This window comes from Silurus aristotelis (genome assembly GCF_946808225.1).
Source record: "Silurus aristotelis genome assembly, chromosome: 1".
Lineage (NCBI taxonomy): Eukaryota > Metazoa > Chordata > Actinopteri > Siluriformes > Siluridae > Silurus > Silurus aristotelis.
This window is the reverse complement of record NC_139574.1, coordinates 25,315,337-25,334,825: the sequence shown is the minus strand read 5'-3', so window position 1 is coordinate 25,334,825 and position 19,489 is coordinate 25,315,337. Positions and strand designations below refer to the sequence as shown.

The window sequence follows — 19,489 nt, the reverse complement described above, 5'->3', positions numbered from 1 at the left end:
TGCATCAGAACATCAGAGATAGGGTAATTTTTGTGAATTTGATCATGGCATGGAATGTTGTACCAGGTGCGCATGTTTGACTATTTTAGACCTTGCTGATCTCCTGGCAATGTTTGTCTAAAGTATGTACACAGAATGGTACAAGACAACAATAAATTATTTTTTTGTGGGTAGAAACACCTTGGGTAGAAAATTGCCAGATTGGTTAAGTTGGCAAGAAGGATAAAGGAAGGAAAAACATGCCCAAAACGGTAAGGTAACTGTTCGAGTTCGATGCAATCATGGCCACAGACTCACCATAACTAATGTCCCATTGTGTTGGGAGCATTAGTATACCCTAATCTTTGTAATGATTAAACTTGGAAAAAGGTTGACACATGTTCTTGATTTCTAAAAATGCACCAAGTTGTTTATTTGCTTGATTTGATGTTATGTTTGTATGCTTTATGTTTCTACTACTTTTTAGCTAAATAGTGAACAAGGATTGGCACATTTTTGGTCTTCTTGTTGAGATGCAAATACCACCCCAGATGCAAATGCCATATCGAACATTAACTATGAGACCTTGAACTGTTGTTACCTCTCTTGTGTATGATGCAACCTAATGATGATGAAGTGATGCAGCAAAACCCAGGTGACCAAGAAGTAACTCGGCAGCAATTTGTCAATTAACCTTTGTTTTCCTAAAATGGGGGAGTTGTGCATATTAACAAAATAATCTATAGTATGTCTGAATAACCATGCATAGCTTACAGTCTGTATACATTAAGGTCATTTAGTTCTGTCTTTATCAAGCAAACAAAATGCAGAATAATTCTAGAAAAGAAAGAACTAAAGTGGTGCAGCAGGTAGCAGTGCAGGCTCACAGCTCTTGGTCTTAAAATGGATGTTTTACATGTTTTTTCTGTCTCCATCTCCAGTGGGGTTACTATTATTGTCCAAAACATATATAGGTATGGGTGTGTGCACAGTGCCCTGCAAGTGACTTCCTGCAATCTTGGTTGAGCACGAGATCCACCATGACCCTAAACAGGATAAAAAAAACAAAGGTTCCCATAGATGAATATAAAACTATTTCCATTTAAAGAAATAATCTATTTACACAAGATCCATCAGCTGTAGACTTCTATTTAAATTTCTCTGTGGGCATGTTGTAGCAGTGACTAGTTTCGCAGACTCACAGCTCCAGGCTTTTGATACTAAATTTGTTTACATTAGGTGGGTTTTCTATGGGTTCTCTGGTTTCCTCCAAAAAAAGGGAAAATCTACAAAGGCGCTGCTATGGACTAGTGAGCGATCAAATTGTGAATTCCCAAGGCCGGTGTTATCAGATGTAAATCACATCAGCATCCGAAATAGAAAGGTCTAATTAAAGCAAACGTGAACGGGTGGGGATCATCTTACACACAAGTCGGATTGGATGACAGCGAAATGCTATTTGGGCAAATCGTTCCTTGCCCTCATGAGAGGAAACACGTTTTGCCTCATAACGTTTGCCCACGTAAACCTTCAAATAAAGTATATATTCTGTTTTTTTAGTTTAGTTGTGAACATAAATTGTGTGTGTGTATGTAAGAGGGGGTTAATATCTATAGACAAATGAATGGGAGAGTGAGTGTGATTGGTGCTGTGGGATCCCGGACTGTACCCGGCGCTGTGCACCACACCGGAAGTGTCCCCCCCTCCCTCCCTCCCCGAGCGAGGCGCTCCTCTCTGTGTCTAGCTATAGCTAGCGTGACTGCTGCCGCTGCTACTGCTAGCGTCGATTTCTAGGTTTGCTGAAGCCGCCATATTTTCCACTAGGAGACTCCGAGAGGTAATATAAAACAAAAAAGCTTCAGGTAGCGAGCCGTGAATCGTCCAATTTCCCCCCCATATTGTAGCGTACACACATCATTATAATCGTTTGCATTTTGGAAATATATTCGGTTCAATCTCCGAGAGGGTCCAATGCTGCTAATTATCGAGGGCAAAGTGATCTATTTTAGCTTACTAGCTGCCCCTTCTAGTGTTGTTTATTGCTGCCCTTCTAATGGTCCGTGCAGCATTGTTCCTTCAGCCATGTACGTATGATTGGGTCGAGGACCAAACGGGTATTTTGTGTATATATATATGTATAATTAATGAGACGGTTTTTTAATACCCCATTGCGGTCTTTGGATAGCGTATTCTCCGCTTGCTTGCTAACTATCCTCCATCACCCACCCGGCTTTGATGTGGCGTGCCTCGCTAGCTAGCGACAGATAACTAACCCAGCGCTAGCTGTTTTATGTTAGCTACAGGCGGGCTGTACCCACATCTCGTACGCTGTGGAAATACATTTTGTAAAAAGATAGACATTTGATAATCTATAGTATAATAACCAAGGTAGAAGGATTGAACGGCGGCTAGCAGCCTATATAATTTTAGGCGTGGCAAATGTTAACGCCAACATAGTTCTGGTGTTAGCTCGCTAGCTGTATACCATGTCCACGGTCTATTTGTGTATTCAGACGACTGGTTATGTTTTGTAAGCGTTTCTTTTTTGTCCTATATGTTGTTGGGTCTATTAAAGTAACATTTTGTTTTAAATAGGGAGGTAATTCGGTTTAAGCAAGGTTCAGGTCCTAACCTGGAAGCTAGCATGGCTGGTCTACTAGGCCTGTGTGTGTGAGTTAGGGGGGTGATGTCCACTAGTTCAGTCCCCCTTCCCCTATATATATATATATATATATATATATATATATAATGAGAACCACAATACCAAGCTATAAAATGTATACAAGTAAATCTCTTGTCCTCCCATTGGAGTGCTAGTGAAAGCTGATCCAGGGCTAGTTAAATGTGACTAGCTGTGTTCGGGCAGTGATTATTGCATAAAACGCAGTAAAGGCTCCACTGGGGAATATCTGTTGACTTGTTGATAACCAGGCTCCTTACAGGCATCACTGCGTTGCTTAACACCTGCTTGTTTTTTCTCAGGACATTTCAGTATCCAGAAAGCCTTCAGGAATGACATTTTGGTGTGGCGTGCCCCCTAAATAAAATGCTGGATGTCCTCTCATAGCATTTACAACCAGGTGAGTGGATCCTGCTGTTCTGAGCTTCCCAGAACCCTCACTCACTCTAGAGTTTCCCTAATAGTGCACTAGGTTATTGATATGGCTGAAGGAGTAAAGTTCACATTAATAAAGTTGTTAATTATAGCGTTTAGTTAACACTCGCATGGCTTTACACCTTAACAGATTCAGAATGTTTGTAATAATGATATACGATCAGCTTGAGTTTCACGAGTTTCCAGTTTAAAGAGCAAATCTTTTCAAACGACTAATATTTCACAAGTTGTACAAATACTATTGTTTTTTTTTTTGTTTTTTTTACCATTGCTTGTTTTTCTTAATGTGGCTTGATTTCCTTGCAGCATATGCTCCTCCATAAAGCAATCGCACCTGCTTTCATCAGCTCCACCTCTCATCTTCTGCTTGGAGGAAACCTCCAAGGTAAGATTGAATCAAATAGGACAGTCTTAGCAGCTTTTGCATAGAGATTTTGCTTTCTGCAGTGTTTAGGGAGTTAATTCACTCTAAAGGGACGGAATGCAAACGAAGTGTTCTCCGAAAAAGCATTCTCCAGACCATGTTAGTTTTTATTTTTATTGTATTTTGAAGAATGCACTATTTAAATCATAATGTTATTGAATAGATTTCTTCGTGTGCTTATTTCAGCTAATGCAGTGTGAAGTGTTCCACTTCAATTAAGTCCAGTCCTTAAATTATTTGTATTCAAGAAAAAAAATTTTTTTTCCATCCTATGTGAATTCAGCTTCCAGTGTTTTGGTTGACATTGCACAACAGCTGTCCTGTATCTGCCTCTTCCTGTTTCCCAGGTGCTTCTGGGAATATCCCGAGTAGAATATGTCCGGTCCTGTTTCAAGCCGCTCTCGAGTTTACCCTGATGTAAACACACAGAGACCCAGAGAGTACTGGGATTATGAGTCCCATGTGGTAGAGTGGGGGTGAGTGAAAGTCTTCTCTCAGTAAGCATTAAACTGGATTTAAATGTGAATGTTTTATGTATATAATACACATTTTTTATTACATTTTAATTTGCTGATTACTTACTTTCCTTTGCACATACTTTTGCAGTTATTTATCTCGGTACAGTCATCTACAGTATGCTTCTATTTTTATTTATTTTTTGGCGATTACTACTTGAATTTATCAGGGTATTATTTTAAATATTCCACCTTCAAACATGCACAAAACATCAAGCTTTTATTGACTGCACTGTTTATGTGCAATATGCTTGATGCTTCAAGATATGAGAACTGCTGCATGCCAACGAATCATTACAGCATACAGTATGTCACATTAAGGTTAAGTTAATATAACGGTGTTGTACATAGGGCTGCAGCTATTGATTATTTTAGTAATTGTGTATTCTATTGATTAGTCCATCGAATAATTGAGTAATCGGATAAGTACTTTTTTTTTTGTTAAAGAGCAATACTAAATATACGAGAGAAAATAAGACGGGGGTCTTAAAATGAACGTCTTTTTTTTTCTTTCCCTATTTTGGAAAGATTTACATTTTTATTGCTGGAATTGCAGACAACAATATCTGTGAAAACTAAACAATTTTCACACTAAACCATTTCCAAACAAAGGTTGTGGTTATTAAAAAAGCTTGCCGGCAGAGAGTGCGCACCTGTAAGTAAACTCTGATCCCCGTGTACACACAACATGGAAACACAAAGGGTGAGAAGGGGAAGCCTTTGCCTAGTAAGTGGACACGTTTATTAATGAGACCCTGGAGCGGTCCAGAGTTTAGCGGGTGGTGCGTAGTGGTGGGCAGCAATAATGGTCTGTGGAGAAACACAGTTCTCTGTGTAGTTTAATGATAAACACACGTGTTTATTTTTTGGTATTCAAGTTACTCAAGGAATTGTTTCAGCCCTAATCGTACAGGCATAATGTGAATCTATGCTTCCACACTGCCTTGATCTACAGTGGTGTTTACTCCTAATATATTATCAGACCTGACATTTTAATTTGCACAGCTGAGTTGTATTATTTATCGCTCATAAATATACCCAAAGTGTCTCTCGGTAAATTGGGAGCTGGCAGATTGACAGTTTTAAAGTGTTTAGAATACTTTTATTAATGGATGCTACAGGAAGCCCCTCCCCTTCATCTCATCTCATGGGCTCTTGTCTAAACTTGCCTTTAGTCAAGCTAAATTGAGACTGTTCGAGCTTTTTGGACTCATGAATGCCCGTCAACATGCGGAAGTGTTTAAGCAGTGGACCAACGGAAAATGTCCACGAGGGAATTAAAAAAGCAATTTACAATAGAATTATATTAAAATATACTGCATTAAACAATAGTACAGTTGAAATTGTTTATCAGGATTTTTTTTAATAGTAAATCATGAGCAAGGAGAAATTAATATTGCATAATGTCAATTTCACAATATCTTTGCAAGTTAATGACTTGACTTGCAACATGATAAACAATTTTGGCTAAGTTAACTATCTTCTTACTAAAATGACTGCATACACTTTGCTTGCTACGGGCTAAGACCACGGTTTTCATGTGGAGGGATCGTGCGGTCCTGCTTTGGAATTTTATGCTGTGCAGCTGTATTTAACATTCAGTCAAACCCTGAGGGTCTTTGTTTGCTGCTTATTTTTTTTTTATAGCTTAACCACAGAGACAAACATATATGAGATAAGGCCAGAAACATTTCAGTTTGTACAGGCATTATGGGAAAAAGTCTTTGTTTTGCAGCACTGATTGATTTACGCTTCTTTACGCGTGACACTGGGTTATAATACCACATGGTGATGTGTGCAAGCAGAACAACAAACAAAATGCAGTTAATCCATTATGAGCACATAATGATTCAGTGCAAACAGCAAAATGCTCATAACATGCAGGCAAACACACACACCCACACACACACACACCCACACACCACCTCACTGATTGCATGCTTTACTGCAACAGTCAAAGGCATGTAGCTCATGAATATTGTTCAAATATTCTTATGGCCAGTGTAATATTTACACTTTTAATTCTTTAACTAGAAAAGATACTCATAAACGTGAACATGTGCTTTAAATCTGTAAAAATTAATGTAAATGGTTTTATTTTCGTGCTTCAGAAATCAGGATGACTACCAGCTTGTGCGAAAGCTGGGTCGAGGAAAGTACAGTGAAGTGTTTGAAGCCATAAACATCACAAACAACGAGAAAGTCGTGGTGAAAATACTGAAGGTACGTTTCCTATGTTTGCGATTTTACTTTATGTTCAAATGCAAGATGTGACGACGTGTAGAAATATCGGTCGTTATCTGATAACGCGTGATCATTGAATGCGTGTCGTGTTTTAAAACAGCCCGTTAAAAAGAAGAAAATCAAGCGAGAAATTAAAATTCTTGAGAACCTGAGGGGAGGCCCCAACATCATAACTCTTTTAGACATCGTCAAGGATCCTGTGGTGAGTGTTTCTATGCTAATTCATCATGTTTCATATTCTGTAAGGATTATTTATTTGCTGTATAATGTAATGACTGTTACATAAATTTGAGTGTGTTTTTAAAAAGAGAGCGACTACATATTTCAAACATTAAAACGTGTCTAATCTTGTTTTCCTGCAGTCTCGGACACCAGCACTGGTTTTTGAGCATGTAAACAACACAGATTTCAAGGTAAGATTTGCAGTGGAAAGGGGGAATTTTTTGACATGCATTGGTTAGAGATACATCAGGGTGTAATCGGTAAAATTGTTGACCATTTTTATTTGTATTTTTTTTTTGAGGCGGTTCTTTCGATTTTTTTTTGTAGACTTTATTGTTGCTAAAAAGATTGATATAACTAAGTAATTGTCAGCAACATTATCATTTGATGACTGTAGCTTGTACTTAATAATACAAATCACTGTAGACACATTCGATTCTTGGCGCTCATCCTTAAGTAATGAGGTATTTGTGTCTCTCATGCAGCAATTGTATCAGACATTATCGGATTTTGACATTCGCTTCTACATGTATGAAATCTTGAGGGTAAGAATTTTATTTTTTTATTTTTTTTTATTTTTTTGCAGCCAAGTACCTAAAGTCCTGCTTCAGTAGCTGTCCTGCTTTTAAACTAAGGATCTGCTTCAGTTCTAAATTTGTATTTATTTTTTTATCTTCTTTACTAGGCTCTAGACTACTGTCACAGCATGGGAATTATGCACAGGGATGTCAAACCACATAATGTCATGATTGACCATGAGCACAGAAAGGTAACCCAATGACACTCAGCCTCAGTTAGCTTTTAGTATACACACTATTTTAAAATAAGTTGCTTTTTATTTGAGATCTCTTTAGATAATTGTTCTTAATGTTTTAACAAATAACTTCTTTCCAATGCAGCTTCGTCTGATAGACTGGGGCTTGGCTGAGTTTTACCATCCTAACCAGGAGTACAATGTGCGAGTTGCTTCCAGGTACTTCAAAGGTCCTGAGCTGCTTGTTGACTACCAGGTACTTTTATTTTTAACATCTATTAAGTATCCTGTTATAAATGCCTTGTACTTCAGTGGACTGTTTAAGCAAATGATTTAGTGGTTATTTTTTTTATAATTTCTAGATGTATGACTATAGTTTGGACATGTGGAGTTTGGGTTGCATGCTGGCCAGTATGATTTTCAGGAAGGAACCTTTTTTCCATGGACATGACAACTATGACCAGGTAATAGTTCTACACTTAAACAAACTAAAAAAATAAAAATAAAACCAAAAAGGAAATAAGTGTATCAATGTTAGCGAGAGGACTGATCTTATATCTGGTATTAGTATCATGCTGATATTACAAAATATGCTGGATTGCATATAGAAGATAAAAAAAAGAAACCCATTTCATCAATATTGTGTCACTTATCCTTTATTCTTTCAGAAGGATAGCACCACTGATATGCAGTTGTCCTCACCTTTGGAAGTCATGCACTTATTTGTTTCCCTTAATCTGTATGAAAGCATTTCATATTAATAGCATGCCATAAATTGCTGTTGTATGTTATCTAAGGAAAGTACATTTCCAGGGAAACCTGGATATCATACTTGGTTCTGCTTTTAGCAATGGACAGAACATTATAGCTCAGTTGCCTGATAGGCCCACTAATACATTTAGGACTTTATAATTTAATTCTACATTTCTGTCTGTTAATATTGTGCATATTGTCGTAACCAGAGAGAATATAAGCAGTTTGAGTATTGTAATTCACTAATCTCTTCTTTTAAAGCCAGTTAAATAAACAGTTTTAAGAGTATTAGTAGTTTATACTCGAGCTTTTTTTTTCCTCTTTTGGTGTTATTCTTTTATGTAGAATGTACGCTGTAAAATGTCATGGACTGCAGTATGTTGTTGTTTTTATGTACTGGTTATACTTAAGTTCTATTTACGCTTTCCAGCTTGTACGGATTGCAAAGGTCCTTGGCACAGAAGACCTGTATGATTACATCGATAAGTACAACATTGAACTGGATCCACGCTTTAATGACATTTTGGGAAGGTAAGTGTGATTTTAAAAAATGTAACAAAAATGTTTCTTTGTTTCTTTGTATAAACAAAATGGTGGTTGGTGCTATTTGTGTAGTACATTAATGAGCGCTGTGTGTTTGTGCGAGCAGGCATTCGCGTAAGCGATGGGAGCGCTTTGTGCATAGTGAGAACCAGCACCTTGTGAGCACCGAGGCTCTGGACTTTCTGGACAAGCTGCTGCGTTATGACCACCAGGCCCGTCTGACTGCACGTGAGGCCATGGATCACCCTTACTTCTGTAAGCATGTAACACGTTCACTAATCGCTCAAAATAACAAATGAACTGGTTATAAACCTTTTATTTCTAAACCACTCCAAGTTTTCAAGCCTGTAAAGCGTTCTATAAAGCGGACACTGAGTTTCCCTAAGAGTTTTTTAAAAAGGGCAACTCGGACATCTGTGGCTCTTTCTTCAGGAATGCTATAGTGATCCAGAATGTGTGGTCTGTTTAATTTCTTAAACATGTGATTTAGCATTTAGATGTCCCGGTTCCTCACATTGACCTGCAATGAAACTGATAGACACTAAATAGGAACTGGTCTTGCGCTGATGAACACAAGGTCAAATGAAATAGATGGACACACAGATTGTGCTTTATTGATTCATGTTTGTGGGAGGAAATAATTTTGACTGGGAAACTTTCAAACATTGCTGCTTGTTAGCAAAAATATCTTGCGTTTTCTGCAGTTTCTTTAACATGAATTCTCAAAAAGAATCCATGTTAAACATTAGAGATTTAAAAAAACAAAAACTTTTGTCCTCTAAAATCTTTTTCTGGAATTCATAATTTAAAAAAAAGTTATGTAGAATAATAATTCGGGCCTGGACTATTTTACTATGCTTTTGTTAACTTATGAATTGGTCATTTGTCAGGTATTTGTTTGTCTTTTAGTGAGATTGGATCATAATCTGCTTCTTTAATGTGAACCGTGTGCGCTTGTGTTCTTTGCGTGTACTGAATGTGCCAAGACCAGGCTCACTGTGTGCTTTTATTGCTGGACTGAACATTTCGGATGTGGGCTGTTCTTCTCACATCTTGTTTTAAATTGACATGCCTGACTGAAGCTTTGCCCCCAGCAGCCCCATTTTGTTGATACAGGTTATGTAACATTATACTTTGATAAAAGTTTACATCTTTAATTGGATGATATTTTGTGTTCAAGTTTCAGGCATATTGGTTTGCATAAATGCCTGAATGCATTTTTGTGTTAATTTGTGTTTTGGGAAACCAGGACAGGACAATGTTTTGTCTAAATTCCCTTTCAAAATCCAATTTCAAACGCATATTTAAAAAAAAGAGCAAATAAGAATAGCTGCACTATTAAAGAGTAATAAATGAATGAGAGTTCATGCGTACACGAGGAATTGTGAACGTGTTGCTCACTGACGTATACTTTACTGTTTATTGTGCTCATCGTCAGTGCAGCTCTAAATTTTTAAAAAAATTCCTTGCTTTTGTAATGAGTCACTTTAGTTCCGGTTGCATCTTTTGTCACTTATGTTTGACTGTTGAGATTCCCCAAGAAAATAGATTTTATTGGTGTGACATGGTATTCATTCAACATGAAGGCAATACCATTTTATGCAAATGGCTTTAATATTATCCTAAATGTTTTAACTTTTTAGCAAATTAATTCTGTTTGCATCCCTACTTATCTAATATTACAGATTTTCTTTTCTTCTGTTACTACAATTGTGCATGCTTGTGTGTTCTTTCAGACCCTATTGTGAAGGACCAGGGTAGAGGAGCTACTGCTACTGGAATGGCTTCTAGCTCCACTCCAGTCAGCTCCTCTAGCATGATGGCAGGTAAAATACTTGGCATTCAGGATTTCTGGAAGTGCTAATTCGAAGGTTTTGGGAAGAGAAATCTTTATTGAACATTTCAAGATGTATACTTTATACATTTGGGCCATTTAAAATAAATAAAATATTTTCATATAACAGGCACAAGCAGTGCATGTCTATACAGATGTGGTCAGTATCATGAAGGTGGTAGATGGTTCCCTGAATATGTTTGGCCTCAGCAAGTGCTACAATAAGCTAGAGAAATGCCCAAGCCTACTGTGAGACAACGTTGGCGTTGATGCATGTGACAGCTCTGTCGTTTTCCTGCAGGGATCCCCTCCCTGACAGCCAGCACACAGCCCTTAGGCAGCATTGCAGCTGGTTCTCCTGTCATCTCTGCCTCCAACACGCTGGCTACACAAGTACCCGCCGCCACGGGAGCCCAACCTTAAATCAATCTCTCTCTCTCTCTCTCTCTCTCTCTCTCTCTCTCTCTCTCTCTCTCTCTCTCTCTCTCTCTCTCTCTCTCTCTCTCTCTCTCTCTCTCTCTCTCTCTCTCTCTCTCTCTCTCTCTCTCTCTCTCTCTCTCTCTCTCTCTCTCTCTCTCTCTCTCCCCCCCCCCCCCCCCCCCTCCCTTCCTACCCTTCATTTCCTCCCTCCTGTAATTGTTCTCTTGGCAGTGTGGACAGTGACAGCCATCAACTTTTTGTTGTCATTATGTTGAAAAGTAACGCAGAACTAATACACAGTTACCTTTTCCTCTCCTCTTCAGTTCTGTTCTGTAGGGATATGGACTCTCATTATCTTTTAGCACCTGCCCGGGAAAGCTAAGTTAGGCATGCGGGTGCGTTTTTCTCTCTTCTCACCGTGGCTGTCTCGAAACACAAATACACATGTAGAACTGAAGAAGGAAAATAAAATTTATTTTATATGTCCCTCAAGTATTCTTGTTTTTGAATACCAGTTCTTTGACAATGTTCCCATTCAGTTGTGCTTTTGTGGGGTGGGGACAACACATTTAATTTCCTTCACCTTTGGGTGCTCTTACACTGTGAAACTTGATTACAAACTTGAGCAGAATGCAGACTCGTGTTCGGTGTTTGCTGGGTTCATGGTTGCACCCGTTCTGCTGTACCGTGCTGGAGCTTCAGTTGTGCTGTTCATGTGGACTTTTATATTCTCGGACCGGGAGCCAAATTCAATCAAATCTGCTAAAACAAACATGACTGGCGGTGTGTATTCAATGTGTGTATACAGATTTTACTGATCAGTATGTAGATGCTATTGTTACATGTTACTTTATTGATTACTTGGGAATTTGGTAGCAGGTTGATTGGATTTGGCCATGGACTTGATAGATACTTAATAGTTACTTTTAGGACAAGTGGCCAATGCTGAGTACCACAGATTCCATAGTATGCCAATGTGTGTTACTCACAGAACTGAAATTGTCTTTTTTTTTTTTTTTTTATTTTAAATGAAGCTTCTGACACATTTGTTTAATACCATGAAGAATTTTGTAAGTTTTTTTTTTTTTTTTCCCTCCTTGATTAATTATCCAGTGAAATGTCTCAACTCCATGATTAAAATGATTAAAAGAGGCTAAATATCTCTTTAGCAATGCATGTTGTTTTTTACTCTGATATGGCTTGACGGCAGAGACAAACCTTTAAGTTTTTAGTTCGCTTCCTATTTTCCCCCTGAAATGTTTGCTTAGACAGGCTGACTTTGTTCCTTAGTGACGTACTTATGTTAAAGGTGTGAAGAGACTGAAAACATCCACTGTCTGTATTAAGTGTGGATAGTTCAAATCTATTAAAGTAGCATTGTGTATTGTAAATTAAACAATCTCAAAGCTTTGTGCTATTTTTAAGCTCATATATGGAATATGCATTGTTCAGAAAAGAAACCGGTGCGGGTGGCAGGTTCTATTTCTTTTTCTTTTTTTTTTTTTTTTACCGACCCTTTATTATGAAATGTGATAAGTGAATTTTTAAAATTAAGTACCTCATGTTTTTTCAGCACATTCAAACTTTTGTAGGGTGTTTAAGCTGGAACACCGCTTAAGCCTATTTATACCAGACCTCAATGGTACCAGTTAAAGTTACACTGGGGAGGTGCACACACATCTTTTCTGTAGTTTGAAGCTTAAAACCCTTCAAATATAACGGGTGTGGGATATTTCCATTTAAATGTATTTTGCTATAAACAGCACGGCCTGCACATTCTGCCACAGAGCATAGAGCTAATAATAATACTCTGATGGTCTGTGTTGTGAGGCACATACCACATTTAAAAGGCTTTCCTTAGGGCTTAAATGACCTGTACATAGATAAATTGCATAAAATGTAGTAGGTAACAAACCTGCCTGTTGTTTTTGTTTTTTCATATTTGTGAGAAACTGAGTGAGTTGGGATGTAACAGCTGAGATCAAAGCCAGGCTTTGAGCTGCATTGCATGCAGGTGTGATGCACAAGCCCAGGCATGTTATTAGATGGGGTAAGTAAAAGTGTAGGATAATTAGTGATTAATTACTGCATTAAATGTTTTTTTAAAAAAATTGTCGTTTTAATTATTTTGTCCTGCATTGAGATATACCTAGTAAAAAGAACTGTAACGATGATGCACTGTGAAGTTTCTAATTAAAATTCCAGGATCTCCAGGGGACAGAAATCACCTGGACACATTGTGTCTGTGCTGTATTTGCAAATACTATCATATAGCCAGCTTTTCTTGGAACCTTCCTGCTACCATTGTTTCTGAATGCAAGTTCTGTTTAGACAAGGGGTCTTGTGTTTTCCCCCCATGACTGAGAGTAGTTGGTCTAGTAGTAATACGGTGGATGCAATGGGCACACTGCAGAATGGTTTCATGATCTCACTGCCTGGAATCATAAAGGGACTTCTTAGAACCAGTTTTAGTACAGCGTGTAAGGGAGACCCCACACTGGACTTGTGTGAAATACACACAGAATTGCCCTTCTTCTTTTAGAAATCTAGTATTAAGTGTTTTTATGAGCTTCTAGTGACACACCTTTAGTGCAAAAAGGGCTTTAAAGACTTGTATACTATAGGCTTTTGTGTTCAAGAGTATTTCCTGGACTGGAAACGCATAGCCCACAGTCTCTGCTTCATCCTCAGGCTGAAAAAAACCCCCCATCTACAGGTAGCTTGGCTATAGGTGCCAAATCTTTCTTTTGCACTGTCGGACCCATTTAGGTGAGGAAACAACCAAGGTGTTTGGACTGCATGTAAAGGCAGTCTAGTAGACTTGTAGTAGTAATGTGTAATATGGAAAGACATTGTGGCAAAAGAATCCAGACCAAGTGAGTTCTCCAGCTTCACTAACCACATTCTGCAGAGAATTGACTTGGCAGTCGTGAAAAGGTACAGGTACCTTGCCAAACTTACCTTCATACAATGCTGAGAGGTGTGTTGAGTGTCTAACACCCTGGGTGGGCCCACCTGCAAAAAAGAGCCACATGAATCTCCTATTGTGATCATTCCTACATCTTACTGTCTCAATGTCACCTAAACAAAGTAACAAATGCTGATGTCTCCGAACTGGAAAAACTAAATTCTATTTCAAGGCCATATTCACTGCCCTAAATTCTAGCTGCTCAATTTCTTCTCACACTTAGGAGCCACACTGCCAGCAGACCATGAGTGAGGTGTCTATGGTCTCTCAGATAGGGCACTGCTGCTATCATGGACACCTTTCGTTTTAGGGCGGTATTGTGCTGCTATTAAGCTAGAATGTGTACCTTTTCTTTGATATGAGGCCATGTCTCTGCTTGTAGTGGGCTGATAACCTACACTATTCTAAAACGTCATTCAGTCTAGCAGGGTCACAGAAACTACAACTGTGGCTGCGCTCAGCAATCCGTGCATCCACAGGAGGAACTGATGCCGCAAACAGCGACCTTTATCTATTTGTTATTCAAATACGGCAGTATCTGCCTGCATACATCTCAAAAACAACCATAATGCCAGGGATATGACAAAGGGCAGGGCATTTAATAGAAATGCATGTACTCGGATGACAAACTCCAAAAGCATGATGGGAAAATGGAAATAAGAATTGTGAAAATGTTTTCTTGGATAAGGAGCCTTATCTTTAATTTGACTGTAGAAAGAACATTACTTATAATCTTATACTCCAGTGCTCATGTTAGTTCTCTCTCTCCAGTGTTCTGTACTGTTGAAAGATTTATGATCAAACTCGTGATGTCACCCAAATGAGGATGGGTTCCCCTTTTGAGTCTGGTTCCCCTCAAGGTTTCTTCCTCATAACATCTGGAGGGTTTTTCTTTGCCACAGTCGCCACGGCTGCTCATCAGGGATAAATGCACATCATTCACCTTAAAATTCTGTAAAGCTGCTTTGAGACAATGTCTGTTGTGCAAAGTGTTATAGAAATAAACTTTATATGAATTGTGCAGATTTATTAATAAAAAACTAGTTCTGTAGCAACTTAAACATAATGAAGTGATCGAGTTTTGAAAAACTAGAACCAAATGGAAATTTGCAGTTTGCTGCACAGCAGTCAAATAGACCCCTTTGTCCTGCACCATGGGGTTCATGACCTATTAGCAAAGCAATTTAGCAGTTGTTGACGGACTCATTGCTGGGATCATGGCTCAGTTTCTGTTGATCAGGTGCAATTTGTCATGACTGTAGTCTCTGGTTTTGCAGAGACCAGCTGCATATTTACTTGATTTAATTAGTGAGGTGGCTGCTCATTAGTCTAACCTCATTATATTACAGCAGATGGGAAAATGGGGATCACTGCAAACTGTAAGAAAAATCTGTTTCACTCTTGTTCCTGGGAATGGTTTTAGTTGACTACATGTAAATTTGATACCAGGTGGAGAATACAAATCTCTTTTTTTTATCATAAGAAATATTACGTGTGCTTAAGATGTAATAAGTGTTAGAAAAAAAATATGAAAAGGAGATTAAAATGTATCTGTACAACTAAAACTATAGGAATCTCCAATTATAAGAGAAAACTATCATTGGTCTAAAAACAAGCTGTTCTTTATTGTCCTCTACTGCCACCTAATGGCTAAATTGACACAACTCTATATTTATAAATGTGTGAAAATTAGGTAAGTTTAATAAAAATGTTTCTAAGCCATATATTTACACTTCCGGGCCAAATATGAAATGGGATAATATTCAGTTTTTAATTGTCTTCCGGTTGTTTTTGTAAACAAAAAACAATGAAATAAATCCTGTAGATAAATCAATGCTTTATCAATCCTTTTCTATTTATGAACTTGCTGTAAGGCCTTTCTTATAGATGACCCAAAAATGACAAATATTTCAAGGAATAAATAATAAAAAAAAACATCCCAAAAGATGTTTTAAACATACTGTACCCCAGACTTGTTCAGTTTTGTGTTTTTAATTTGAATCAAGCATTTCATGATTTTACCTTTGTTTACAATAATAATGTTTAACAACAATGTTTCTTGCTGTTCCCCAAACAGTTCAATGCACCAAAAGGCACAGGTGGCACAGGAGTGTTTCTCATTTTCTAATCAATAATTGCCTGTTATTATTATTATTATTGCTATTATATATATATATATATATATATATATATATATATATATATATATATATATTAACAAGCATATATTTCATGTGTTAAAGGGTTGCAATAAAGAGAGCTGCTGAATGTTTGTTTGTTCAAATAAGAAGTCATGTGGGTTGAGAAATCTTTACACCAGAGTTCAAAATGCATAGAAACTTATTGAACAGGTACAAAAGATTGATAGTGTTAATAAAGTATTAAGCAACCTTCAATTGATTGTTTTTCATGGGTATAATTTGTAGAATATATTTGTATAAATCATGTTTCATAAGGATATTTCATTATTGCAGGGTATTTGTTTTAAATAGGATTTAGATTGACTCAGGAATAAAGATTATGCCTCATCATTGTTCAGGGAGATTTAAGAACAAGCCATGCAGCTGTATTATGGATCAGTTTGCAGTGTGGTGGCTTACCAAGTGTGAGTTGTTCTCAAATTCATAAATGAACAATAGTCTAAACAAGCAACAAATGGTGAATCTGGGCTGAATTCAGTGGTGCAGAATAAAGCATTTGTAGTCTGCATTTGTATATGGTATGTATCACGCCTTATATGTCATGTGCAGTACATATGACGAAGATAACAAGAATGCACATGCTTGAGTAATATCTCTCCCTTGAGGAGCATCATTCAGCTGAAAGTGATGTGAGGTGTCCATGAGGCATTTTTCATTAGAAAAAAAGGACTTAAGATAGAGAACTGATTCTACATTAGTGGGTCTGTGAGTTTAAGGGGATATTCAAGATTTGGCTTCTCATACAATAAGAATTTGTTTTTCTGATTAACTGCAAATGTATGCCTTTAGTTTAAACACACATTTTCTTTTTAATTGAAATCTGATTTATTGTTGCTCTTTGCATATGGTCTATGTTGCCTGACTGCAAAATTAATAATTTATTTTTTTACTTCTTTCCTGCTGTTTAAGTGTGAAGTTGATTTTAGGTTGTAGTTCATATAGGGCATAAGATCAGAGGTCAACAGTGCAAAATAAATTATTTTTCCACAGAGAAATACTGAGAAACAAAATAGAAGAAAGATGTCATAGTTTTTTCCCCATAAATATTCCAGACTTTACACTCTGAAGTAAATTCTGTCCTGCTTGGAAAATATAAGTGTGGTTGGTGATCTGTACAAAAAAAAAGGGGTGGAATGGGCATACACATCAATAGATATAATTTTCTGTGCACTTTTTTTTTATAATTTGCATCTTCTGATAAGAAGGAAAGTTCATTGAAGCCCAACAAAATCATCTCTATAGTTTTCATTTAGTTCTAAAGGTGGGAACATGTTCACACTCAACAGTAGTCAGCCATTAATTCATGTAAACTAACAACTGATTAGTGTACTGAAAGTGTAGAAGTTACAAGTTTTTAATAGCATTGTCAATCACAGCATAAAGTAAGCATTTAGATCATTTAATGATACATAAAAAGTTATGCAGTCTTTCTTCTTTTCAGTCTTTTTTTTGCTACACCATTGTTTTTATTTGCTTGTGGAAAGTACAGACACATATTCAATAAGCACTAATCTGCACAAGTACTTTGTTTCCAGCAGTGGAAAGTAACGAAGTAAATGTAATTCGTTACTGTACTTTAGTATTTTTTTCGCATGTCTGTATCAGTGGCGGATTAAGGCAGAGGCGACATGGGCGGCTGGTGGGGGGCGACACGGGGCGTCGACACGTTTATTTTACGCGGTCGCACCAATTATTAAATCATGTCACGGTGAATGAACCTAGTCAGGACTCGGAGTGCGCGTCCACCGCCCGGAAAAGTTCCTTATACCCTCACAAAGGAGAGGCGGGGGGCTGGGTGACGTCACCTCAGTCTTCAGGGTTTCCAGTGAAAGAACTGACAAGACCTGGAGTGACGTCACGTCAGTAAGGTGAAGTGAATCCAAATGAAAATTATGGATGACAAAAAAGGTCTAAACACACAGGAGCTAAATTTAGAAAAAAAAAGAAAAAAATAGGGAGAAACGTGCAAAAGATTAAGGTTGTGTTTGCAGCTCTATCTCTCATCTAGTTATTAGGATAGGTGAAATGCATTGAATGAAATAGATTAATAACTGTATAGCACTTATGCTGTGATGTCTGCTATGCTTTTACACATGGAGCAACAATATTTCTTTTAGCTGCATAACATTATAATTTAAAGTATGGTGTTTATCACAATGTGTGTAGCAACAAAACATTTACAGCATAACTAGTCTAGTTGTTGGATCGTAGTTAAACAGCACTTATTGATTGGTTACCTTTAATTAAGGTGATGTCAGAAAGGTTTTCTGTGATTGTACTGCTGCTTCAGTGCAGCTTAAAAGAGTAATTTGAAAGACATAGTATATTATAAGGATATAGATGTTGTATGTATCTTATGGCTGCATTTATCCAAAAAGTTGTATCGTTCTTGGTTCTATGATCAATTGTGCACAATGACGTGTATATAATTGTGCAATAAATACATTTAAGGTGATATTTCTCATGAAAGTGAGCTCGCAGAAATGTATCAAAATTTGTGGACTGCTCTTGGAATATGTTTTTACTTATCCAGTGACGGTAGCTGACGCAGAGAGGAGATTTGTAATTCTAAAACTAATCAATGAAGAGATGTTGGGTCATGGCATGGTTTACTCAGGGCGTCATTCAAGCTAAAAACCACCATTGCTGGTTGGTGGTATCTACTTAGCACGAACATACAGTTCAGCATCAGCTCAACATCAAGCAGAACCTTTTGAGAGGAATAAATGATGAAAGAAACTCCTGGTTGATTTTATGCAAAAAGAATAATTTTGATGATTCATGATAATTTTATATTAATTAATAATTTATAAGTAATATTGATATAATTCTATGAATAGATTGGTGTGCTAAACTAAGTTAATTGAGCAAGAGTCTTTTGATAAAAATGATAATAGCATATTATAGCCACAAAAATCATAATACCCGGATACTTAAGAACATTTGAAGGCAAATATTATTGTACTTTTACTCAAGTAAAAGCTTTAAGGGAGCACTTTGACCTTTAATGGAGTAATATTTTACCTTGTGCATCTCTACTTTTATTTAAGTACATGCTTCATCCACCACTGTTGGTTTCTACTTGTGTGCTTTCTTTGTTTCTAAGTCCTGCAACAAAAAGGCATAGCATTTTCCACCCAGGCAGGAAGTGCTACAGGGCAAGTGTTCCCATGCATCAGTCCCCACAGCTAATACAATAGCATTTTAACCAGAGTGAATGCAGGCTTTTGTCCCAGAGGATCTCCTGAATCTAGCTCGAGATCAAACGAACCTTTCCTGTGGTATTTTATTACACCAGGTGTTGAAAAAGGAAAAGAAAAACGCAGTTAAATTAAAGTTAGATTTAATAAGTCCAACTGAATGAGTTGGTTTCCTGTCTTGGACCATGGTGTCATAAATATTTTTGTGGAGAATGAAGAATCCCACCCAGCTATGTAATTGGGTGCAAAATTACTAATATTATTCATATGTATTCTGGTACCTAGATTAAAATTATTTTCCTTGCACAAGTAGTAAA

At 37.3% G+C, this 19,489-nt stretch overlaps 1 protein-coding gene across 3 annotated transcripts; it reads left to right on the top strand.

The window, feature by feature from the left end:
* Positions 1–1,665: 1,665 nt before the first annotated feature.
* csnk2a1 (casein kinase 2, alpha 1 polypeptide) lies at positions 1,666–10,868 on the top strand. 3 transcript variants are annotated; one of them, XM_083555903.1, is made up of 15 exons: positions 1,666–1,816; positions 2,962–3,059; positions 3,401–3,479; positions 3,866–3,994; positions 6,145–6,256; positions 6,378–6,479; positions 6,640–6,690; positions 6,985–7,044; positions 7,185–7,268; positions 7,399–7,509; positions 7,616–7,717; positions 8,437–8,537; positions 8,656–8,804; positions 10,286–10,375; positions 10,685–10,868. In XM_083555903.1, exons 4-15 carry the CDS (start codon positions 3,894–3,896, stop codon positions 10,804–10,806), a joined length of 1,185 nt encoding a protein of 394 aa, XP_083412029.1. In that variant the 5' UTR covers positions 1,666–1,816; positions 2,962–3,059; positions 3,401–3,479; positions 3,866–3,893; the 3' UTR covers positions 10,807–10,868. The 3 variants fall into 3 exon arrangements, with proteins under 3 accessions (XP_083412029.1, XP_083412031.1, XP_083412030.1); XM_083555905.1 differs by lacking the exon at positions 1,666–1,816 and adding an exon at positions 1,852–2,063; XM_083555904.1 differs by lacking the exon at positions 1,666–1,816 and adding an exon at positions 2,072–2,093.
* Positions 10,869–19,489: the final 8,621 nt, after the last annotated feature.